We start from the raw sequence: 25,427 nt of genomic DNA, 5'->3' as shown, positions 1-25,427 counted from the left end.
TTGGTAAAATGAATAAGAAAAACACCGACATGAATTGGTCTTTATTTATTGTTAAATAAATGAAAATTGAATAAAATTCAATGGACTAGGTAATATTATGTCATGTCCCTTAAACTGGTGTTGTAATCGATTACATTTAGATCCTAGCAGCTAAAAACTGATATTACTTGATATTTAGATTATAATAACCACTTAAAACTGAAAAAAGCAAATATCTTCACAAATGTGCCTCATGTTACTGTAACGTCGATGTTTGTGACGCTCGTGAAAGACCATGACAATATTAAACATGCGATATGTTCTTCAAGTGCATTAAGAATACCTAGTACGTTATAAATCTGAGAACATATAAAGCATCGTCTATACGTTTTAAGTCAATCAACATTTACAATTCTTATAAGCAAGTTTTTTTTTCATTAACCGGCTACAGTTTATGTGTTTCAATGTTATCCACGTTAACTGCACAAACTCCATGAATTGCACGGACGGGCCACATACCACCTAACTATAACGCCCGCTACAGTCTTACATGTGTCCGGATAAAACACAACTATAACATTTTATAGTTTAAAAAACCGTACCAAAGATATACATGCCTTTGTATAGTTAATGTATATCAACAGTGTTCTCTTTTTCCCGGAGTTTGGTCTTCTTGGTGGATATTCAGACTGAGAATAACAGTTTGTGCCATGCAAGCATCCTATTCTGTCAAATAAACAGTGGCGATCTCCAAAAGACAATCACATGTTATTCACTCCGATTTAAAGAAATATATGTTTTTATACTGTTTATTGATAAGAGCATGTAATCTTTAATAGTATACATGTAGAGTATCATTCTCCAAAACCGATTTTCTCCTTATTAACCTTGATGATATTGCATAATGCTGAACACATTAGTAATCAGAGATAAAAGTAATGACAATTTTATTCTTTCTACTCCCAAATAAATGTAAAAATCAGTAATCAAACCTAATTATAAAGGAGCGTTACAAATTAAGTTCCACTGATTGAAATGATATCAAAACTTGTTTTTTATCACATTTTATATATACAGGCGCATGACAATGAATACACAGCGTATTGCGTATGTGCGCACTGATTCAAACGGAATTTGTTTCTTTGTAATATTGGATTTTCTTCACTTTGCTTGTGCTTCGCTCAGCCACGAATATATTATCTCTTGTGTCTACACATAGATAACAGGGATGGTCTAATTCGCAGTTGTTAATGTATCGTAAGAACGCTCCGTCAAAATCTAAGATGTGGATACGTTTGTTGTTATAGTCTGCAGTCAGGATCCGACAGCGACTGTCTGTAGCTATGCCGTGTGGATTAAATGGTCGTTTTGTTGATGGTAATTGTGTTGATTGACCGGTGTATTTAAACAAAAGCTTCCCTGATTTATTCAACGCCACCACTGCACCAGCATCCGTATCGCAAACACAAATATCCAGGTTCTTGTTCTCAGTGATATATTTCGTATTATATAATCCAGATGAAAAGAGAGGCTGTTCTTTATCATTCGATTGAAAACTTTGTTTTTCTTCGGAGCCAGAATACCGCACAACTTTGGTTTGCTTATAATCATCACTGGTCATGATAACCAGGATATCATCACCAGCAGAGGCACTGCAGACACTGAAAGGCCTCCATCCCCGAAGTCTAATAGCTTCGTGAATCTGATCGTTCTTTATTATGTTCACAGTGCTATCATTGTGATCCGCATAGGCTAGATCCCCATTCTTTGTTACTGTGATGTCCTGTGGCGTGTTGCCCGACCTAGTTTTGATAGACTTTAAAAGCTTTCCATTCAGGTTATAGAGTTTCATGATTTTGTCATTACCGAGTGACCATAATTCTTTATCATTTAGGCAGGTCACATTGTAGAGGTATTGATAGCGTGTGTCGATGGTAACAGTTATTTGTGGTACATCCATCAGAGACCGTTCTGGCAGAGAGGGCTCGATTTCTTTGGTTGTCATTGGGCATTCATATTTCTCTGTGGTTAAATATGATGCTGAAAGTGAGCCAAACTGCTGACTAAGCTGATCTTTATTGATTTTATGCGGAGTAAAGTTTGGTAAGGTCATTTTGAGCTTGACAGGCAATCTTCGAAATTCAGCATTTCTAGGAGAGTAGGAAAATACAACACTGGCATCTTTCGAACTAAGAATTTGTTTCAGAGTAGCAATGTTGTGTTTTATTTCAGAAATCCTGCGATTGATTTCCCCTTCTTGTTTGCATAAGACAGTCAAAGTTTTAGATTCTGCCTTATCAAGGTCAAATTTGAGGCTTTTGATAATGTCGTCTATTTCTCTATGCCACACTTCACCTTGTTTATCGAAGGCAATTTTCAGTGTACCAGATGTTTTATCGAGATCAGCTTTTTGAACTTGTATACCGTGTGCCAACTCTTGGTAGAGAGGAAAAACGAAATTTTCTAGTTCTTCCAAATCTTTCCTCAAAATTTCCTTTTTACTATTTAGGTTTTGAAATATGTCTTCTTGTTTATGCCCTAAATGTTCTCCAGAAGAGATACAATGCGCACAAATAAGAATGCCACATTGTTCACAGTGGAGTTCGCATTGTTTGGTGGGGTGTTTCCTACACTTCAAATAATGAGTTGTCAAGGATTGTCTAAGAGGCACTACATTATGGAGTTGTCAAGGATTGTCTAAGAGGCACTACATTATGGTCCGTAGAGTAATCAGAGAAATGGTTTTCCACACAATTTTTACACAGATGTATATGACAAACTGAACAATGCAGGAGAGCCTCAGAAGTTTTGCATATGGTGCAGCGTACAACATCCTGGGCACTGTTCCAGGGGTCCATAGTCGTTACCTTTTACGTCTTGTAGTAGATTATTCTATAGAAAAAAAGTTTTGTTGATATGTATTTACATTAAAATATATGAAAACAGATTCAGTTTTACATATAATTTGTAACAATTTCGATTCTTGATATCTAAGCGTCATTACCAGTTTAACTGGTAATAATCAGACCAGAAATTTACCCATCATTTTTTAAACGTTAAAATTTTCTCATTCTTTTTTTTAAGCGCTTGCAATTCATTGAAACAAAGTGTCTCCTAAACACAAACCCCAACTCCACCCCCCCCCCCCCAAAAAAAAAAAACAAAGAAAAAAAATGAAGCAAACAAACTAAGCATGCGTAAAAGATTTTTTTCAATCCGCTAAGAAAATTGTATTTAATTGCAAAAAAAAAACAAAAACAAAAACAAAAAAACAAACAGAACTTACTCAATTATCAATTGTAACCCTACAATCAAGCAGTACACCACAACACTATCCCGCGTGGTATGATCCAAAGATTCCTTTACATGTGGGAAATAATATGTCACATGATTAATTTGAATATTCAAGATAAAAATGACATGTGTTTGAATTCCAATCCAGACCCGAAAAAAACAAACCGTTTTAAAGTTTGAGAAAAAAACGATTCCTTGGGGAAAAAAAAGAGCTCACATTGAGTTTATGAATTCACAATTTAGTAAAATAGCTGCAGCAATTGCAAATTTTTTGCAGAGAAGAAATAATGGTTTATTTGAAAAAAGGATTATTTTGAGTTTTCTGTAACATTTAATACTTTCTAACACCAGAGTTAAAAAAAAAAGCGACCCCGGGGAATGACTTCTGGAATTGACTGTAGTTATTTAAAAAGAAAAAAGATCTTTTGAGTTGAGCTAGCGAACTGGTTAGGATTTTTACAATTATGGCCAAATAGTTTTTATTGTAATCTGAATTGATACAAATTGCCAATATCATTGATCTGTGTTTAACGGTAAAAAAGGGCAGTAGTCATTTTTTTTTTTTGAGACCCGTTTAAAGATCCAAAAGAACTGCTCATATTGGAATGATATTTGCTACCCTAATTTTAAGCTGACAATCCTCTATTCTTTATCGACACTAAGTAAACTCGCCGGTTTGAGTTATCTGATGTGTCATCTAGGTAGCTCCTTAACAGTATGGAATTTTTTGCTTTTTTTCATCTTTATCGATCCTAGGTTTTCCAAACAAAGAACAAACTGTTGGATGGAGAACTAGTAACCCAAATATGTTTTCAATTACTGGAAGTAATCTATTTATCTGATTTTGCCTTGACTTTCATAGTGATAACTGAACTTTGTAAAAGTCTTTAAACTTTTAAATAACTTGTTTTTTTTTTTTTTGCAAACATTAATCTCAAGTGATTGTTTTTACTTTACAATCGATATTTCATACGTACGAAAATCGTTTTGCGCTGCAAATTTTATTTTATGTAAGATTCATAATTTTCTTTACTGCCATTCAGTAAAAAGGGGTAGTTCTGATTTTTACATTGAAAAACATTAATAAACGGATAATTTTTATTAAGGAAAAAAGGCTTTTAATTTGATAAGCGATATTTAAAAAAGGAAGATTTGTGCTACAAAAGAAGAACAATTCTACCATAGAAATAAAAAATCATTTTGAACATATTCAAATTATTTTGGAAGTATTGAATGCTTATATGGCAATCGGTTTTTGGAACGCAGTTCGCAGTTCGATATTCGCAATTCAAAAGTAAACTGCGTTTTAGAACGCAATTCACAATTCAAAATTTAGAATTCAAATTTGGGGGCTGAATTTTTCAGGGTCATCTACTAGTGGTATTCAATTATTATCCTAAAAATATGGTTACTTGGTCATCTCTACTTTTTGAGATTCGGGTTTATTTGCAATTGAAAAAAACGCAGTTCGCAATTTAAATTTAAGAATTCATATTTGGGGCCTCACATTTTTAGGGTCATCTACTGGTGGTTTACCATTACCACCATGAAAATATGTTGTCATCTCTACTTTTTAAAGTTAAAGCTTATTTGAAATTGAAAAGTGAATTGCGTTCTAGAACGTATTTGCAATTCAATATTTAAAATTCATATTTGGGGCCTGTATTTTTCAGGGTCATCTACTGGTGGTATACCATTACCACCCTGAATCTCCGGATTTTATTCAGAGGTTAAAAAAAGACACTAGCCCTACATTAATAAAAACATTATTTAAAAAACGGCTTAAAAATAGTATTACATGAACATGAATAATAGTTGCGTCAAAGGGGAATAACTTTTTTATCAATCCACCTTTTTCATTCCTTTATGTATTCAAATCTTAAAATAGGTTAACAACAATATTTATTACATTCAATTATTATGTATATAGATTTCTAAATTATGATTATTAGTTCAAATCATAAAAAAGGTTAAACATATCATTCTAAGGAAATGCACCCAATCATGTTCATACTTATGTACAGTATACTCCTATGGCAATTACACTTTTTTAATAAAGTTTACATCGCTACACTTGTACTTATGTTCACAATATAGTGAGATAAATACAGTGAACTTATTCTTTTATTAAAAAAGATAATTTCTATCAAAATCACTCTCACTGTGCATGAGCTATTGTTTTGATTTGGCAAAATTACAAAATTCAGTTACTGAAATATTTAACTAGTATATCAGAGTTAATGGAATAAGTAATATTAACTTACCAAGAGACAGAGTATATCTATATCAAAGTTAATGGATTAAGTAATATTAACTTACCAAGAGACAGAGTATACCTATATTAAAGTTATTAATGGATTGAGTAATAATAGCTTACCAAGAGACAGAGTACACCTATATTAAAGTTATTAATGGATTAAGTAATAATAGCTTACCAGGAGACAGAGTATATCTATATCAAAGTTATTAATGGATAAAGTAATATCAACTAACCAAGAGACAGAGTATATCAGAGTCAAAAGTCAAATCTTGAAAATGTATTAGAACATCCACTCTTTTTGATAGAACAAAGAAATGGGTGTGACAAGCTCCTAAGATTTGGAGAAAAAAACTTTACAAACCAATAAAATCAAAGAAAACAGAACTAAAAGCCAATTGATCATAAAAACACCTTAAATGTTCGGTCAAAACCTTAATTACAGTAAATTGAACCATAATGCAAATAATGCCATGGCCATCATAGATGCCTGTTCTATTCAACTGACCATGGCCGGAGTATCAATTTTATAAATCTTAAAATTCAATGAGATATTAAAAATTATTCTTGAAATGTACAATAGTTACTACATATTTATACTAATTAAGTTGTCAAAAATTTATGTTATTTTATTCATAGAGTTATTAATTTAATAATTATGAAATCTTTAACCCATACACTCACTTCAAGTGATCGTTGATTGTTTAACGTTGAAACAATGTTTTTATACCTGCTTGAGAATTTACGTCAAAATAAAAACTCAGTGTTATCTTCGTACAGGCGCAATACCTGATAAGAATCGAATATTCGTACATGAAAGATATTTAAGAGAGCGGGAGAGCCATGGTACTGCAAACAATCGCCTAAATGCTTGTAACTGAAATAGATATTTTAAGACAATTTCAACTTATTTTTAAGCCTCTTCTGGTAATGTTTAGTATAACGATATATATCAAGAACTGATGAAGATAAAACAGATAAAAGACAAAATTATACAAATATATTGATAACTGTTAGTTCCCAAATATGTTAAAAATAAATAGAGTGACACATGGTTTTCTATATTTCATAAAAAGTAAATTCGTACACCACAATCGATCAGGAATAATAGAGAAGACACTCAGGTAAATTTGAAACAAACGAGAGAAAATCAATTTTACGTATTTTATAAAAAAAAAAAAGTAGCACCAGTGTGATGTTGCCCAATTTAAACACTTACATTTTTGTGAAAATCATAAAATGAAATTTTATAAAATAAGAGTTACGTTATCTTCGTGATTAATAAATACAAAGTCATACGTTAAACACATACCGACTTTAGATTGAAATGGAATCCTCTCGATAACAGGGTTGTGTCTTTCTTTCGTAGCAGGTATGAGATTGAGCAGCCTAGACAAAATTAAGAAACTTCCATCTGTAGAGCTATATTATAAGACAAGAAACATTTTAATGTTCCGTATAGTTGTTAAGAATGACAAAATAGATTAATCGAATAAAGCAGGACCAGCTGTGGAGTGTGGAGTGGTAGAGTTCTTAGTTCATTATTAAAGTGTGACTACCTATTGTCGTTGTGAGATCATTGGATGTTTTTTTTATTCTGGTGCGTCTTAACACATCTCCTGTACGTGGTTGTTATACCTTTTGCATCATGATAAGCGGTTCCTCGATTTAAGGAAGAGGCTCTCATGCCTTAAAGGTCACCTGAGTTCTATATCTCTCAGACTGACACGTCAGAGAGTCTTATGTTTGCCTTTAAGTTTCATTTTGAAGTTTAATCCCTAATCTTAGAATTATCTGACTGTTACATTTACATTGCTTATTGTTTGATGGTTGAACAATATTTTTCATAAAAAGGGGTTGTGTTTTAAGAGACGAAAGAATCTCTGATTATCTAGACCTTAGCTACAGTACCAGAGTTTTGTTTTTCGTTTTGTTAAAAGACACCTACAGGCCTTTAGTGGCCAATCTTCATAATTCATAATGCACGCAAAATGCCTACATCTTATTTTTACACGTATACAATATACTGGATATTAAGCTAGATTTCCTAAAAAAGGAACATATTTTTTACTCAATATTGCTAATTGACAATTTACCACATAGTTTTCAAGATGAAGTTCAAATTGTTAATGTATTACCCACAGCAAATACCCTTAGTAAAAATACATGTTCATTATATGGTCATATTTACCACACACCCTAACCCCAAATAAAAAGCCTAAACTTCTGCCCTATGGCCTGGACAGTGAATGAACATTAGGACATTATGAATATAATAAAATGCACGTGTTTATGACGAAAAAAAAAATAAAATCAATACATTTTCACTTATTGGTCTTATCATATTTGTCACGCTCTAGGGCTTAAACGCCCTTTTTAGGGCCCTGAATTTCACAATATAGGTAGAGGACTTCATGGACATCATAGCCTTGCATTGAGTTTTTCTTAAATATATATATATGAACGTATGAAGAATATGGAAGTAGAGTAGAAAATCATTTTAGATCGAATACATTTTTATTACTATATAGCGATAGTTGCCCTTCCTTAGGGCCTGTCCGCCTGAGCCAGGGGTCAGGAATTTCACAATTTAGGTAGAGAATTTTATGAACATTATAGCCATGGATTAAGTTTTTCTTAAATTTATTTGGGAGTGGAGGAGATTCTTAAGATTTTAAACAATTTTACTCCATGGTCATTTGGCCTCGCCTTAGGGCCTGTATCCCTAACCTGGAAGCATTAATGAATTTCACAATTTTGGTAAGGGACTTCATGGTCAATTTAATCATCTGCAGTTTTCCCCCACATGTGTGAGAATAGATAAGAATATTTTTGAAAATTTGGCTTTATTTTTGCATATATGACCCCATCTATGGCTCCCTGGGGACAAAAGAGCCATTAATTTCACAAATTAGGTTTCTCTTACCATAGAAATCCTTCAGCCAAAAATTGTATACTTTTAAAGAAGTTAAAAGTGTAAACTGTTAACGACCGACGGTTGAGCACAACGACCCACAATGTCGGACAAAGACGAATCGTAATTGATCACATAGGTTGCTCAGGTGACCTAAAGGAGTTTTATAAATCTTTTATAGTCTAATAATAAACTAATATATAGAACAGCAGTTGTCTGTTTCTTACAATATCTATATTTGAAATGAAATATGATCTATATCTCTTAGCCATTCAATGTCTGAATTATAAAGAAAACCCTTTTAATTCATATGTGTGTTTAAAGCACTCTACCAATAAGAACCTTTCTTTGTTAAAAACATTTAGCTATGACAGCAATGAATTAAATTTATAAATATTATGGACACCATACGTCTGTTCTATATTTTAAAAGCATCGGTTTCATAAAATTGAAAAAAAAAACCCACTGCATTTTTCTCAAAATAAAGCTCATTTCCTTTCATTGAAGCTTATGTATTGCTAATTAAAGAAGATTTTTTTTGTTCACTCTTAACTGTACTTTACTTTGTTTTTTTTCTCTCTTTTTTTTTCTGAAAATGGGTTATAACATATATTCAACAGTTTGTATATCGAAATATAACAAATGATGATTGATAGATCATTTATTCACCAAAATGTACCCTGTTGTTTTCTAAAGAATAAAAGATCAAGATACAATGAAGATATTTTCTTAAGTTACTCAATAAGTATAAATTCATATATTCGTGAGACAGTATTTAAATATCAGCCAAAAATAGATTTGAAGCACTTGCACACAGCTGGGATTCATTTAGATACTGTTGTTTGCTTTGTGTCAACATGTTAAAGGCAAAGTATATAAAAATATTAGATAAACCGGAGAAGTAAAAATGCAACATCGACATGGAAAATGACAGGAAATAGTAGTGACATGCATATGAATGCGGTTATCTAAGATCTAAAAGGTTTCACCAATGGAACAAGGTTGTGATGATGTCCTTTACCAATCCAATATCGCAGGCATGCGCAAGAAATTAGTTATATAACATTTGCAATGATTGAGGAACAGTTATATTGACGCAATATTTGTGGCTCTAAACAAGAAACGGAAGAAAAATAATTTCAACACAACCTGTCTTTGTTGTAGGTAAGAGGTTTTCAAGAATTAATTCTTATATCATAATGTTGCCATACATGTACAATGTCGGAAACTGATCTTTCTTTAATTGTAATTTGATTTTAGTGCAAAACGGCTTACATTTCATTAAACTTATGTGTTAACATGGAAATTTTAAGGCCTTTTAAGTTTAACAAATAATAAATTCTCGATGTTTTTTTCTCAATCTAAATTTTTAACTTCTACAAAAATGAATATGTTACAGAGACATGTTTTTGGTTTATCATTATTGATATTAATAATGATATAAGAAACTTTACTATTTTCATAGACACATAGTGTATGTATATAGTTGATTGATTATGGCCGAGGTTGTATAGTACCCTTTCCCCTAGACCCCCTCCCCCGGACAGTGGCTACATACACGTGTAGCTGTTCCCACCCAAACCCCGGGAAAGTGGCTTTATAGTAGATTTTTTTTCCCATGAAGAGCTGCTAATATAGCATGGTCCCACCTTTTTTTATTACTACTACGGAAAGTCTACTTAATAACATAGTGTTCTCTTTTCTTTCAATTCACAAAATTTATTACCTCTTCTATTTATCACAAGATATCTAATTTATTTTCAAAGTTTTCCTTTCTAAATTTGGATATCTAGTGATACTGGATGCAATGATGGGATTAAAAATTGTAGTTTTTTGTGCCTTTGGTAATGTTAAAAAGTAATACTAAGGGGTACAGTTGATTACGTATTAAACAGCAAATCTAAAGTTAATGTTTATATATTTTTAAACAACTTTAAACGGTTTGGTTCAGTGTCATGAGTAGAGAGTCCTGGAAATGTGAAATGGTGTCTTATCCCACCTTATGTTGTCATTATTCACTGCATGCTAGTTTGAGCTTAGATCTACACATTATCAATAGCAACGTGATTTGGAAATATGCTTTTCTGTAATTAACCCTTAGAAAACAAAAATAACAATTTGCATAATTTAAAAATGTATCAAGGTTTTAGACCTTGCAGCTTGTGTATAAAGATTATACGTGTGCTTCTAATTTCATATTCTGAGGATTTATAGCCATAATGTGGTGTGCCATTGAAACGGTAAAACAAAAGAATTGTAACCCCCATTATTAATTTCCTTTACATTAATGATTTAAATCAAATTGTGCTTACTTAATAACTTTTATTTGAAAATAATAAGCTTGTGTTTGTATAAAATTGGAAAGTTTAGCGACAGTTGAACGAAGGAGAGTGTCCTCAAGTTAGGCTAATTATATATGAATTATATCAATTCAGTATTTATGATGTAAGAAATCAATAATTTTATGAGAGAAAAGATGGATGTTTCATTTATTCCACAATTATTTAAAAAGCAGAGGATTTTTGTCTAAAAGACTTAAGTTTAAAAAAATGAACGTTTTGTTGGTTAATATAAAATGAAATCATTAGTCCACAAACATGTGTAAATATTTATGTAGGTTTATGCAACCTCAGAATGTTCAAAACATTAATTTGAATTTTAATAACAATTGATTCCCATTATTTTTTGAAATAAAATTTGAATATACTATGGGGGAACTCTATAATAGCCTTTTGCCTCTTGGGAGAAAAAAACTACTTTATAGAAGGTTTTTCGAAGATAAAACTACAATGGGGGAAAGCTGCAATACAACACCGGTTTTTATTTCATATCTTTTTTTGCACATTAGAATTTAATACTAATGAAGCTATACTGGTTGAAATAGTATATTATTTCTTGTTTATGCACAGTGTCCATCCTACCGTATTGTTTGATGAGTAAAAATTTATAACTGTAGCTATTAGGTAGTTTTAAAGATGTTTTATGTTGTAACAATTCCAGTATTTGATTATAGAGAGGCAGTGTGTATTTCTTATATATATGAAGGAGAGTTCAATTCCGGCAGTGTTTATCAGATTCACTAACAAACACAACCCTTCATTTTAAGTGCTTTATTTATCTGTATACTACTACTGCATTTAGAAACATACTTCCTGGAAAAAGATCTGATATGAAATATATTTTAGCCAATCATTAGAACGCTACTCAGACTTTCCACTTGCAGTCACTTCATAACATGCATTTTATCAAAGCAACTATAAATCAGCGTTAATTATCTCTGAGTATGCTTCTGAAACACTAAACGAAAATAAATGTCATTTTAAACAATAATTTAACAATACAGTAGTATCATGGGTTTGCCAAGATGCAAAATAAAGAGTTAAAATAAAAATCCAAAATGTTCTGCAACTTACACCATGTGTTGTACCTGCAGAATTGCAACACTTTTGCTTGTCTTGTAAATTCACTTTTGAACAAGAGTTTACTTTGTTTAATAAAAGTGAATATTAAGGATATGCATCGTTTTTAAGAGAAGCACTGAGCCAAATATGGATGGTATTGATGAAAAAATAATGAATGGTGCAACTGAATCTTGCTGCAATGTTGTGAGTATTAAACCAAATATGAAACCAAATATTAAGCAGGCCATTTTTTAATGCATTATTTAAACAGTGTAATATGACTGCTTTTATATGGTGTTATAGTACGCTATACTGCTGAAAGCTTAATAACCACAATTACTACTACATAAAACATATAAACCTCCATTGCTTTAATTTACTTTAGTTACAGTAACCACTATCGCTATTTGTACTACTACTACTTCTACTAATACTTCGACTACTTTTGCTTATGCAATACTTATATTACCAATTTTAATCATACTACTGCAATATAGAATTAACAATGGTTCATTAAACTTGTTAATAAATGATTATAGAGCAGTCGCCACTTCAAGACACTGACAATCGCATTTTTATTATGTCTATTGTAGCTACTGCGTTGCTTGTTAAACTTTTCGAATTATTAGCATAATGGAGTTGTACGATTTGATCATCCAAAAGGGCAGCCAAAAGAAAGCACCCTTTCATACTTCTGTCGTTTAATCAATTTTTTAAAACTTTCTGTAAGATGTACTTCGTAAACCAAACTATATTTTTGGAATTTTATTAACAAAATCCACATTCAAGTTATAAATTATTCTTTCCAAATTTTCAAATATATGTTTAAATACAAAAATAAGTGGAAATTTCACTATTCGTGATTGCAAACTATCGTATGTTCATTTAAAATGTTAAAAAGAAAGAAATGACTGGAAGTAACCCCATGCATGCGTCTTTTATTCATTGGTCAACCGATTGTGTATTTTCTTTATACTCCCTCCCTCCCTCTCTCTCTCTCTCTCTCTCTTGCTCTCTCTCTCTTTCTCTCTCTCTCTCAATCTCTAATATAATCAAGTAAATCATATTCATTGATAGAATATAAAATACAAGTAAAGTAGGTCACTCAATTTATGGTATTTATCTTTGTCACTGAAGAACAATGGAGGACCAACATGCCAAAAAGAAGAGAAAATTTTGAAATGTGTTCAAAGCCTTGAAATAAAAGATGATCAGGTATTTATTAAAGATGTTGGATCCAGGGTTGGCAAAAAAAAACGGGAAATATTCATATTTCCCATGACGATGGGAAATACTGGTAATTCCCGAGAATTACTGGTATTTTCCGGGAAATACTGGGAAATAAAGTATAACTACATATTAAAGTACTTCATACTCAGTCTAAATCAAATCTGTAGGGATGTAGACAATAGTACACCTTGTCAGCAATGACATTTTATAATTGTCTTTGATTTTAACAAGTTTTGACTGGCCAGTAATGCATTGGTTATCTTCTTATAAATACTCCAAACATGGTTCATTCACACACCATTGTTATTTGTTTTTAAGACTTAAGTCAGGTACATGTATAGATGCATCAATACAGATGCATAAACATGATATCCAAAGTTCTGTTTTCTAGTTATTTGATGTATGTGAAAATGAGCCAAGAACATTATGAAAATTAAAGTGTGACTGTGTCACTACCTCAGTATGCAACACACCCAAGACGAAGCCAATTAGTCACAATAATAGTATTAATATATCTCCCCAAAACAGGAGCACAAAACTGTCAAGAGTCAATTATTTTTTAAAACAACATGTGTGATTATTTACTTGTTACTTGTAACACCTACAGTAATTATAACAGTTTATTTTGTGCTTTGAATCATAAATCTATAAAACACAAAACTTGGGGTTCAAAAAGATGGACTAAAATTTGTACTCTAGCAGCTATAGAAGTCTTTGGGAATAGGTGATCTGGTGAATTTAAGATTCATAAACTGACAGTGAAAAAGCAAAGTATGCTAAATTGTGTTTTGATGCTTATTGCTAATATCTTATATCCTAGACAACCGTTTTACATTGAACAAATTAAAGAAATTCAGATTAAAAATTTGTATTTCCCAGTATTTCCCAGTTTAGTGAAAAACAGTAGTATTTACCGGGACGGGAAATACCGGTATTTACCACCGGTTTTCCCAGCACTGGTATTTCCCGGCCAACCCTGGTTGGATCCTGCGATCAAAAGTCTTCAAGTTATTTCTTAAAGTATTTTTTACAAATCTACACACATAGCTTAACTAAAATTCAAAATAAAATTTTGGGGTCTATATGCTTTATTTGGCGTTAAGGTCTATTTAATATGACCTTTCTGCACTGAAAGAGCAGATTGCACATAAATTGCTTTTCCCTCTATATTTTATAATCGGAATGAACCATGGCACCAAATACAAATTTATACTATTTAAAGCAAATAAAATTCGAATTATCATATAGAAAAATGTTACTATCTCTTTACCTATTTGATATTTGGACCTTTTTGCACTAAAAAAACCCCGCTATTTTTAACCATTACCAATTCAACATGTAATGTATTTATTTAACAGTCTCAAACTTTTTCTCAAATTATGATAAACTTGTCAGAAAAATCTTAAAATTTTAGAAAATAAAACCAAAAGTATGGGTCTATTATGTAAAATTTGAGATATGACATGAAATAAGCTGATTTTAGGCAAAAATTGGGATTCATTTTTCCTTAGTTGATATGAAATATAAGTTAAATTTGCCAATATGTGTCGATAGAAATATTGAAAAAATGTACAATTATGTTTTTCGTAACAAAATGAAGATATCCTAATGCACAAACTATCTGGAAATTTTGTTTGGACTGAAAATAAGGAAGCTAAAATGATGGTACTCCAAAACAACTGAGTTATAAAAAAAATGTTCATTTTCTTCTTAAAAACCTTCCTCCACAAAAGATAGTCCCATACTAAATTCTTTAAATATGTACTTTTTTTCCATTACTATGTTATTTAAGATAGTTTAATTGGCATTATAAAATTTGAATTTTTGGGTAGAATCAATATATGATGCATAATTTCAACAATAGAGGTGACCCAAATGGCTACCCAAAAACTGAGGAACGAACCTCTTTAATTAAACAAGTTTTAAAGGTTATTGAAATGGTACTATTTGACACGCAATTTTCATATGATAATTTCGTAGAATTGATTAGAAATATGGAATATCGTATTCCAAAAATGTGATTGCTGACTGCTATTTTGTTTGTAGAACTGTGATGATGAGAAACCATTCGAGTTTATTGAGACCACAGAATTAACAGTCATTCAAAGAACCAAAAAGGGAAAACAACTGAAACGAATTGACACTCGAGAAAGTACTCTGGTAAGTGAAACTAGACGGTAATAAACGGTTTGCACTCTGAAAATATGTATTTTTGTTTGTTTGCATTACTTTTTGTTCTAGTTGGATAAGAGTTCTCTGGTGTCAGAAATTTTTGTGCGATACCCTAAGGAGGATATTGATAAAGAGGAATCCCTGGGAGGATTCATTTCCACGATTAGACGAAGTGATGGGGCATTTCTTCATGCATTTTGTTCCCTGGAAGAAGACGGAATCTTTGCTAAAGCTTTACATCTGAAGTAAGGCAAAACTAATTTGTTTACTTGTTCCACACTCTCAAACGTATACAGTGAACAGTTTGTGTAAATAGAAATGTTATAATGATAGATTATTGGGTATATTAATATTGCTATGTTTTTGCGTATCAAAACGTTGAATTCGGTTTCAATATTTCATTTTTCTTCTAGAAATAAAGACATTTTGGTGAGTTTAAATGGCATAAAGATACTAGGATCTTTTACACACGACAATGCAGATGTTGTGGAGATGTTTCGAAATTTACCAATGTCAAAGACAATATCAATGGTAATATAGTCTAGATAATTCAACATCTTTTTCATATGTTGTTTTGAATTTTTCAAACTTTACCTCTATATTTCTCTTTATTTATGATACTTTTGACTACATTTATTGGAATAAAAATCACCTTAAAGAAAACCTTATTACACCAATCATCAATTTATCTAGGGTTTTTTTTTGTCATTGAAAGGTGAAATACAATAGAAGATCTGACAAGTTTACAACCATCGAATTCCTTCTTGAAATAGCATCGGAAGGTAGAGTAAATAATATAGTATAATTATCAAGAAATGATTGGATTGTATTCGAAAAGTAAAAGTTTTTAAAGTTGTTTCCTGCAGTGCTGCATTTTTTTAAGGGCAAATTGATAAATTTAAGCAAAGTTTATGTTAGTAAATAGTATCGATGGCCCCATAAAAAATATTTGACAAAACGTCATATTTCAAAAAACCTTGTCAATCTATCCCGCGGAAAAGCATATCTCAAATATTTTGTACAATAGAATAAACCTTTTTTCAGTTTCAATTAACTTTGTAGATCAAAATTTCAAAATCAAATGGAAAATATATGATACAGATATTAGAACGTTATAAAAATAATATCAATATGAAACAAAGTACAAATGATTGCAAATAGGAAGAACAAAAACCATCTTGATAATATTTTTACATTTCAAATTAAGGAATTTGATTCTTTCTATCTTTCAAAGAAATTATAGTGAAAGAAGACTCTGTGAAGCTTACGAACGACCCACCCATGGTGGCGGCAATAGTGTGTCCGAGAAGCAACAAATCGTTGGCATATACTAATGGACAATTGAATCTCTGTAATTCTGGAGACGTCAGTTCGAATTGTGCTCGTAAGATTATCACATTTTGTAACTACCACTTGTGATATTATATATGGCGTCGGTAGCCGAATGGTTAAGGTGCAGGTCTCATGACCGAAAGGTTGTGGGTTCAAATCCTGGCCGCGGCAAGTCGACGTTGTGTCCTTGGTAAAGACACTTTACATGTATTTCCTCACTCCACCTAAGTGTAAAAATGGGTACCTGGCTATAGACAGTGAAAGATATTGTCAGAATGTGAGTGTCTGAGCGCCTTAACGGCTGCGGCACTGAAAAGACTCTGGAATGCTTTAAGGTCTGCTGGGGTAATAATTGTAAAAGCGCTTTGAGAAATGCATTGCAATTTAAAAGCGTTATATAAAAAAATTGCAATTATATAATAAATTAAAAATGAAACTGATAATAACATGGGAAGAAATCTGATCAATATTTCGCCAGGAACTCTCTATTGTATCCATGTTTTCTCCCAAATTTCAACATAGGCTCGACCGAGAATCAAGTAACGTATATATAATATATATAACGTAACTTATCATTGTTAATGTGTGAATAGAGGTTGTTGACAAAAGAAGTTCGTTAAAAGCAAACTTTTTGTTTCATTGGTGGCAAAGAAACCATCTAAGGTGATTTAATACATTCTTTCTTGCATTTTTTTGTAAATGGGTTTTTTCGTTGTAGACCATTTTGTAGTCACAAAAACTCTCGCCGGATATTACCTTGCATACACTTTCCAAGTTCAGATAGATAAATCAAAATACCTTGGTCTCAAAGGGGAACGACTAGATGTCATTGTAAGATTAAATTTGCATAATTTTATAATTATTGGTATTATTTTTTTATAGAAAAGATGAAAGATTTATTTGTGAATTCTATTATGTTATCACTGTATTTTTGTTATATCTTTCTTAAAAGGATAAAACAAAGGGGATTCCAATGTTTCGACAAGAGCAAATAGACAGGGATGTTTTCCTTAAACCAGATGGATATGATAGTGAGTATTCTTAAAAACACATTTATCATGACTTTTAGAATGAAAAAAATGACAACAACAAACTGTCAACCATCTCAAAACGAAATACAAATTCAAAGCAGAGCAACATTGACCTCCAAAAAGATAGAGGTAGGATCAGGTGCCTAGGAGGATTGGGCATCCTCTTAGAAGTAACTTTAGAAATGATCTACGAGGGGTTACACATACGTATAAAAACTCTGTGGAAACATGCCGAATGTGCAATAAACTTCAGTTTTGTTTCGCGGTTTCTTTAAATGAGGAAAAATAACAATATAATAACATTAAACAGCTAGTCTTAAAACTTCAATTACAGAGTTGTGTCGTAAATACTGCTCAAATTGGTATTTGTTTACAATTTTATATTTCAGATAAGTATGTCCACTACAATGAGACAACAGGAAATTATGAGCTGGGAACACGTGAGACTGCTGTCGCGGAAAGCTTTGGGGTGTGGATAGAAAGAACCGATTGCACACCATAGGAAAAGGATCTAAATCATTGCATTTTTCGAACTTGACTTTCGACAGATTATGTGCAAAGTTTAAGAACATTAATTGATAACTTTGGCTGTCAATAACAAGTAAACTTGCTCGAAGTACATTTGTTTAAACAGTTTAATGATGTCTTTTTTCATCAATAATTTCTATTCTTTGAACTAAATGACACGAAAACGATTCTTGACTGAATTAAAATTAAATGCACTGTTAAGTGGTAAGTGTTGACCGAAGCAACTGAAGAAAGCCAAATAACATTTTCTGTAATCCAGTAAAATAAAATAAAGAAATATAGTTCATGTACATATTACTCAATACATATTGAATTCATTTCTTTTTACTACGCAAAATATATCCACTGCTTATTATCTAATGGCATCTTTAATACTAAAATGTAAAACGGAAAAAGACACTTAACCCAAAAAGAAAAGAATAAGGAAGAGATGTAGTTTTTCCCGCAGTTTAATAGAAAAATTGTTGTCTGGTGATATCAACAAAAGTGATTGACCAATCAAAAGCGTTGTCTTATCGTCAATTTTTCACAAAAAAATGATGTGTAAATCTATTTCATTCCCTTCTATATTGTTTATAAGGTCATAATTATAATTTATCTTGTTTTAATCTAAACTGTACATGTATATATTTTTTGTTAAACTATGCATGTTTTTATTTATTTATTTATCATGAAAACAAACATTTCATTGAATAAATTGATTTTGCTTTTCAGTCATTCCTTTTAGGATTTTATTGTATGTTAAGCATTATATGTTGCATAATCACAAGAGATTTTTTCACGACGATATTGAATTATTTTGATATTTTTATGATAGACTGATATGTTCAAGGCCAGTATTTTCAGCATTTAACTAATGTTTTGCGTTTTATATAAAAAAAAAAATATTTTCTTTAAGTTCATTATTTTTTAATGTCTATTAATAGATATTGAGGTATTTAAAAAGTAACAATCAAATTTTGTACAAAATAAATGAATGTTCAGATCATTGAAATTATGGTTTGATTTTGAATATATTATCAAATAAAAATACACACTAAAGGAATTTTCGAAATTTTGATTATTGTCCAACCAATTGCACCTGCAATTTTACATTGAAGTCTATGGACAGAGCATGTTTTATAAAGATATTGTAAAATGTAACTTGAATTTTATAAAAATGTCTTGGTGCTTATATGCATGAAGTCTCTCTTTTTTAAAATATAAAATAAAATGAATCATTTGATATTTTTTTTCTTTTCATCAAGGGGAGATAACTCTTCAAAAGAGTTTAGGTACACAATGACCAGCTTCTAAGAAGTGAGCCCTCGTGTTAGTTATATTTATTTTACTTTCATCATTATCTTGCAGTAAATATTTAATAACGTTTTTAATGATTCAAAATTGATCAACAGCCCTTCATTATACATTGAATATCTTCGTACAGAAGAAGATTGTGTTAATCTTTCGGCAATGGCTAACATTCCTAATTGGCATTTAAAGAAAAAAGGAATCATAACTGTGAAGAATACGTTCGTTGAATCTGTTTTTATGCCTGCAAATACGCTTTTAATTTTCCTTTTAAAAGATAAATGAATATAATATTTTTGTAAAATAAGAATTTAAAAAAGTTGGGTTTTAAGAAAAAAAAAATAAGGATGTCCCTCGATTGGAATAACGGAACAAAAAAGAACACTTTCGCTTACATTAAGAAAAAATGAAGATAACTTCAAGATGCAATTCGTATGAAAACAAGAAGAAAAATTGAATTTTGATAATGACACTATGTGTTTATAGATACCTAGTATCGAAAGGACGGGCCTAAAGTGAAAAAAGGGGGGTTCCTTTCTGCGCCTCGATTACTTCTAAATTGTAGACATGTGCAAAAAATAAGTATACCTAAAACTTTAGAAAAGCCAACTCGTCGTGTAATTTTGTAGAAAAAACATTACAGAGACAGAGAATTGAAACAAAGAACTGAGTTCTCTACGACTTCAGCTTGTGATTATTTTTCCTATATGGTAATATTTTTGAAGTATTGACTTAATGAAGGTTGTCAACTGGGTTTATAATTGGAAAGAGAAACAGTACATTTTTTTTCATGTAACCCCCCCCCCCCCAAAAAAAAATGTTAATGTAACCATTATCTAATATAAGAGAAATAATATACCCCTTTATTTTAATATTTCCTTCTCCATGCATAAGTGGCCCTATCCTAAAGAAATTTGATTAATGTGAGAAGAATCTTTAACATCGAATAAAAAACGTTCAGCTACATGAACATTGTAGAACTTCATAGCTTATTTTATTCTAGAATGTAATAAGACGGTCATGGAACATATTATTTGAAAAGAATTGATTGAATTTTCAAATCGGTCTTTAAAAACACGTTAAATAGCACAGCATTAGACAATTACAGTACTAGAATTCTAGAAGAATACCAGAACATTTCAATTCAACTAAATAGACAGGTCATTACTATACATGTCGACTATTGTGAAATAGTCTGGCGCATTAAATGCATGTGTTTAGCAAACAGAGACTAACGTTTTGTTTCTTATAATCCAACCTGCTTTTTATTAATTACCCATGATATTTTGATTTATAATGGCTCCTGCAACAAAACGTTACCAAAAAAAACCTCCTGGCTTTTACGGCATATCAGTAAAATATTTCTGGAAAAAAAACTAAGTCGCATTGATGAAGGTTGTAAATTGAAAAGAATGAATTTATTAATAGAATGTCGTTAACGGTAAAAGCGGGAACATTAGATTTAGCACTCTTGTATATGGAGTAGCTAATGGGCCAAAAGTAATACAACATTCTACAGTAAAACTTTCAATGTTAAAATTGTAATTGAGTTCACTTTATCAAACTAAACTTAATTTATCAGATTCTCTACATACAGAAGGCAGTGGCTAGAGGTATCTTCAGCAGTGCGGGTACTCGCAAGCTCTCGCTCGCCAAAATCACCTTTACCCGCAACACAAATTTTGACGAGCGCTCGCGAGCAACTGCTCTGCTGAACACGCCTCAGGTATTTAATCTGATTTGTGATAAATTGAGAGAAAATTTTAACCCTTGTCCCCCGCGGTCTGCCAATCCGCCATCACCTTCACCATCTATAAAATCAATCTCACAACGAACGGTCAAGTAATAAACATGCACTACAACCTTAAGAGTAAAAATATCATAAGATTACAATGTAATAGACTTATTCATTTTATGAAAGAAATGACATTCACAGTCCGAGACATTTTTTTTTTGGAATACGAAAAACCGCGATAATCTCGTGTTTCAGTATTTGAGGTAGATTACCGCTAACCAAGCTAATAAGAGCTGAATACTTCTGCTAGCAGTATTTTTGGTCATTGAACATCCAGAATTGTCTGTAAAAAAAAAAAACCACATACAAAAATTCGTTACATATCGATGGTAATAAAACAAATAAAACAGCAATAATTGTGTATTTGTTACATGTATATTAAAAGTTTAAAATTTTAACAATTTAAACCTAACTATTGCAGTTTTATAAACTGTAAAAGTTGATAAACTTTAAAGTATTAATGTAACATATTCTTGAATGTCTAGATCCCTAGCTATATGTAGCAGCTAAAGAATGCATAAATTAAAAAAAAAATTATGCAGTGTACCTAGCTGTTTGAAATTTGAGACAGTGGCGCAATCTATTTCGTCACTTCCGTCATCACAATGCAGCACCCCATCACATATCTGTTTCCGAGCTACACAGAATTTTGCACTTTTGCATATAAACACGTCCGTTAAGCAAAAAGAGGGATCGAAGTCCTTGGGAACAGCTGTGGAGGAAAATAAATATAAATCGTTCTGCAACAACAGCACGTCAAATACCCCTTTACAGTTCGTTTATGTAATAATACAAGTTGCTGTCCTTAAAAAAAGGACTCCAATACGTGGACAATTTGCATGTGTTTCAAACGAAAACGTGAAAGCCTTAAGATTATAAGAGATTCCACCGACTCTAGCCCTCTGCTTTTAACCACTAAATTTGTACGTTGTTTTACGTATACATGTATGTATAGCCCTGACTTTTTATCTCAGAATTTTAAGGGTTCATACTTCTAAAATAATTATGATCTATCTATGATTGAAGTTTGCATGTATAGTATCAGGCATTCGGTGAATTCTGCTATTTGCGCACACATTACGATTCGCACTACTTTGTTAACTATGCAGTGACAGCTTTGTGTAAATTAAAAATTTCATATTTTGATGCATTTTTCTTGAGATTTAAACTTTTACACAATGACATAATTATTCAATCATACTTAAATGCTTAAAAAAAAATTAATCGGGAAGTTCTCTAGCCTCGCCTACTATAAAAGTAAAGTTAAGTTACATATGTGTATTCGGAAAACAACAAAACATTGCAAATTATGCTATTTGATGCATGTTGTAGTTTCGGCATAACATTAACTTATCTCATAATACTGATAATTCATATCACATGCCAATCATTTCTTTAAAAGGAATACTTTGTTTCTGTACTGTTTACCGACAACTTTACAATTACAGCGCCTTTGAACTTATGTGTGCATATGTGTGAATCCCGGACCCGATTCAGATAAACGTGTACTAGCCTGGTTCCCTGAGCTACCCACTACGCACAGGAACCAGGTTAGCTCATGCGCAGGCTGAATTTTCCCCATAGCATCCGGTTTAACCTCGCTTATATATTTTCTGCGTGGACCTCAGGGTCCACGCAATTAATATTGGATATCAACATTTTAATTTTTAAAGAGTGCTACATAAACGTAGCTGAATTAAAATAAATTATTTCATTTCAAAACGACAAAATACTGGTACTTTTTACCATAAAAGCTTAACCAAAAATTGAATGCAAATTGTCTTTAAAAGAAAACATACTTTTCATTCTTTATCTACACGTTCTCTTGATATGACTAATTTCTTAATGTTAGCTTAATTAAAGTAGTACGATAAATACATATTTTTCTACGAATGGATACCTGGACAAGTCTGGTTGTTACAGAGCCTCTTTTCGGAACTATCCCCCGTACAGTCACGTCCGCCGTAAGTTGGTTCCGGGCTATCACACTTCCGGTGGCGTTTATGAACTCCTCCCCCGCACATTACAGGACACGCCTCCCACATCATCCATACACCCCAGTGTCCGTCCTCTGTTTACATATAATTATAATATACATGGTATATAAAATATGCCACTTTTATTTGTATACTGGAGGGTCATCCATACCCCGTAACTTTTACGTTTTATCATATATAGTACGACAAGAAATGGCGATTTCAACCTATTGTAAAACAGTTCAATAAAATACATACTACCCATAGTCCTCTGCGTCTCCGCACGTTTGGTTTGGTACAAATTAACTCTGGCGGAAGTTTGAAATTAAATATAGTTAAATTGAGTTGTCTTACGTATAGGTATAACTTCGATCTCGCGAGTTTGAAAACAGCGGATACTTTTTTATAATAAGCGACGTATATGATTTTTTTTTTCAAAATTGGTTTTACCCTAAACTTGTATATCATTTTCTGTTGTTGTCAAGTCGAACGTTTGCTAGAATCCGTATCCCTTATGAATAGAGAAGGTTATGATAGTACGCAAAACTTTTTTCAGATATTTTTGAGAGCCCTTGAAATCAACTCGATTTATGTGCAGTCAAAGTAAGACTGTAATAATAAATGGCTTAGATCTAATTCATGCTCTCCTCAATTTATAATTTTAATTGATTACTATATATTCGATACTGAATTGATATCTCCAGCTTTACATTGCATATATCAATTGTAAATAAATAAATGATATTAATTTTTCAACCATGATTTTAATTCAATTGAGAGTTTTTGAATGCATAATATAATTTGATCATAGGTTAATTTCTTTTATTACTTGAAATGCTCTTTTTTTATTAAATAAAGGTATTGAATTAATGGCGCTCATCAGTGTGAAAAACAACACTTTAATTCCATAAGTGCTCTAGTTGGCCGAATGAATACGCACAACAGTTTCAAATAATTGAAAATGAGCAAAAGCTTATCGCACACCATGCTTTTAAAGATAAATGTACATAAAAATAGTATGTAAATGAAGTCCGTTTTGAAAGAGAGAGAGAGAGAGAGAGAGAGAGAGAGAGAGAGAGAGAGATTTTTAAAATACGAAGTTCAAACCTGGGCATTTAACAGCAGCGGAACATTCCATGATGTCGTGAAATAGGTACTGCGTCTTGATCCCGTTCATAATCCAGCTGGCTGTTCTGGTGGAAATACCTGTACCACAGGAAGCCGTGCACCCCTCCCAGGGGCCCCAATCCCCCCAGCGTCCGTCCGGCCTCCTTCTAGCATAGACCGAGTCTTTTGGAAAGAACAATACGAATTATTTTCTTCTATAGTTCCATAACTACATGTTTTTGTTTTACATTCTATTTTTTTTTTTCAAATATCAAAACATGAATTTTAACAAACGGTTGAAATCATTTTGCGAGTTCTATAAACATATACTTACCTAAACTGAAAACAAGGAAAGTAATTACCAATATATAAAAGTTGCATCCATTCATTCTAAAGTTGTGTTTGGTTTAAAACACGTATATCAACAAACAACGGCCAAACTGTAGAGAGACCCTCACACACATCTGTTAACAAAACGTTGTAGATATCATGTTGCCATTCTTTACTGTACCCTGGTCTTTGTTGATCAGGAAAAAAAAGATTTAAATACCGTCTTCGGAGACAAGAAATATGAGATGGACATGGCATATCTTTCGGTAAATCTAATGATTAAAGACAGATTTAAATATCCAAACAGCAATTTAACTTGCTGTACACACGCTAGTATCTTCAGAATTTTGTTTAAGTACATGTATTTTGTCAACATATCAATTTTTCAACATTAATTTTACTATTATTTAATTCATAATTTTGTCTCTTACTTTCTTCAGTTGAAATAAGTTATATAATGCAAACTTATAAAATTTATCCAGACTAATCAAAATAACAAATTGCCATAATAATATTAGTACATGTAGTTTTATAAAAAAAAAAATACACGAAAGTAAATGTTAACAAAAAATGGAGAAACCTGTTACAGCTTTAATACGTCGTATACATTTACTTACAATAGATATTACAATCAAATCATTATTCTTGTGCCAATACTTTTTTACTTTAAAATCTAGCAAAACAAGATTGTTTAGCGAAGTGTCAAATCTATAGCAGCCAATCGATAGGGTGGTCATTAGCCTGAGCTTAGCATGGTATCCAATAAAGAAATAGCAAATTACAAAGAGCAG

General features: G+C 31.7%; 3 protein-coding genes across 7 annotated transcripts; 1 reads left to right on the top strand and 2 right to left on the bottom strand.

Annotated features, from left to right (window-relative positions):
- Nucleotides 1-49: 49 nt before the first annotated feature.
- LOC117689722 (tripartite motif-containing protein 2) lies at nucleotides 50-6,971 on the bottom strand. Of its 2 annotated transcripts, none has more exons than XM_066070165.1 (2): nucleotides 6,843-6,971; nucleotides 50-2,871 (listed from the first exon to the last, which is right to left on the bottom strand). In XM_066070165.1, the coding sequence occupies exon 2, from the start codon at nucleotides 2,090-2,092 to the stop codon at nucleotides 1,103-1,105; it is 990 nt and encodes a 329-aa protein (XP_065926237.1). In that variant the 5' UTR covers nucleotides 2,093-2,871; nucleotides 6,843-6,971; the 3' UTR covers nucleotides 50-1,102. The 2 variants fall into 2 exon arrangements, with proteins under 2 accessions (XP_065926237.1, XP_034327310.2); XM_034471419.2 differs by lacking the exon at nucleotides 6,843-6,971 and adding an exon at nucleotides 3,266-5,217.
- Nucleotides 6,972-9,418: 2,447 nt separating this feature from the next.
- On the top strand, nucleotides 9,419-19,363 carry LOC105319716 (uncharacterized). Of its 4 annotated transcripts, none has more exons than XM_066068837.1 (11): nucleotides 9,419-9,608; nucleotides 11,980-12,049; nucleotides 12,983-13,060; nucleotides 15,122-15,235; nucleotides 15,317-15,492; nucleotides 15,661-15,778; nucleotides 15,963-16,029; nucleotides 16,482-16,631; nucleotides 17,298-17,410; nucleotides 17,532-17,610; nucleotides 18,000-19,363. In XM_066068837.1, the coding sequence occupies exons 2-11, from the start codon at nucleotides 11,993-11,995 to the stop codon at nucleotides 18,110-18,112; spliced, it is 1,065 nt and encodes a 354-aa protein (XP_065924909.1). In that variant the 5' UTR covers nucleotides 9,419-9,608; nucleotides 11,980-11,992; the 3' UTR covers nucleotides 18,113-19,363. The 4 variants fall into 4 exon arrangements, with proteins under 4 accessions (XP_065924909.1, XP_019919425.3, XP_011415661.3 ...); XM_020063866.3 differs by having other exon boundaries at nucleotides 9,420-9,604; nucleotides 11,975-12,049; XM_011417359.4 differs by having other exon boundaries at nucleotides 9,422-9,608; nucleotides 11,975-12,049.
- A 1,960-nt stretch (nucleotides 19,364-21,323) lies between these two features.
- LOC105319715 (thrombospondin-1) lies at nucleotides 21,324-24,845 on the bottom strand. The gene is made up of 5 exons (XM_011417358.4): nucleotides 24,641-24,845; nucleotides 24,307-24,489; nucleotides 23,124-23,294; nucleotides 21,771-21,935; nucleotides 21,324-21,506 (listed from the first exon to the last, which is right to left on the bottom strand). The coding sequence occupies exons 1-5, from the start codon at nucleotides 24,693-24,695 to the stop codon at nucleotides 21,415-21,417; spliced, it is 666 nt and encodes a 221-aa protein (XP_011415660.3). The 5' UTR covers nucleotides 24,696-24,845; the 3' UTR covers nucleotides 21,324-21,414.
- Nucleotides 24,846-25,427: the final 582 nt, after the last annotated feature.

The sequence above is a fragment of the Magallana gigas genome, chromosome 8 (genome assembly GCF_963853765.1).
Source record: "Magallana gigas chromosome 8, xbMagGiga1.1, whole genome shotgun sequence".
Classification (NCBI taxonomy): domain Eukaryota; kingdom Metazoa; phylum Mollusca; class Bivalvia; order Ostreida; family Ostreidae; genus Magallana; species Magallana gigas.
Note: the sequence above shows the minus strand (reverse complement) of the source record. Positions and strands in the feature narration are given on the sequence as shown.

Bases quoted from the DNA above. Each gene is read 5' to 3' on its own strand.
- LOC117689722 (XM_066070165.1), bottom strand. From the start codon at position 2,092: ATGACCTTACCAAACTTTACTCCGCATAAAATCAATAAAGATCAGCTT.
- LOC105319716 (XM_066068837.1), top strand. From the start codon at position 11,993: ATGGATGGTATTGATGAAAAAATAATGAATGGTGCAACTGAATCTTGC. The intron at 15,493-15,660 runs GTAAGGCAAAAC...TTTTTCTTCTAG, and splicing joins GCTAAAGCTTTACATCTGAA to AAATAAAGACATTTTGGTGA. The intron at 16,030-16,481 runs GTAGAGTAAATA...TATCTTTCAAAG, and splicing joins TCTTGAAATAGCATCGGAAG to AAATTATAGTGAAAGAAGAC.
- LOC105319715 (XM_011417358.4), bottom strand. From the start codon at position 24,695: ATGAATGGATGCAACTTTTATATATTGGTAATTACTTTCCTTGTTTTC. The intron at 24,490-24,640 runs GTAAGTATATGT...TCTTTCCAAAAG, and splicing joins TTTCCTTGTTTTCAGTTTAG to ACTCGGTCTATGCTAGAAGG. The intron at 21,936-23,123 runs GTATCCATTCGT...TTTCCTCCACAG, and splicing joins TAACAACCAGACTTGTCCAG to CTGTTCCCAAGGACTTCGAT.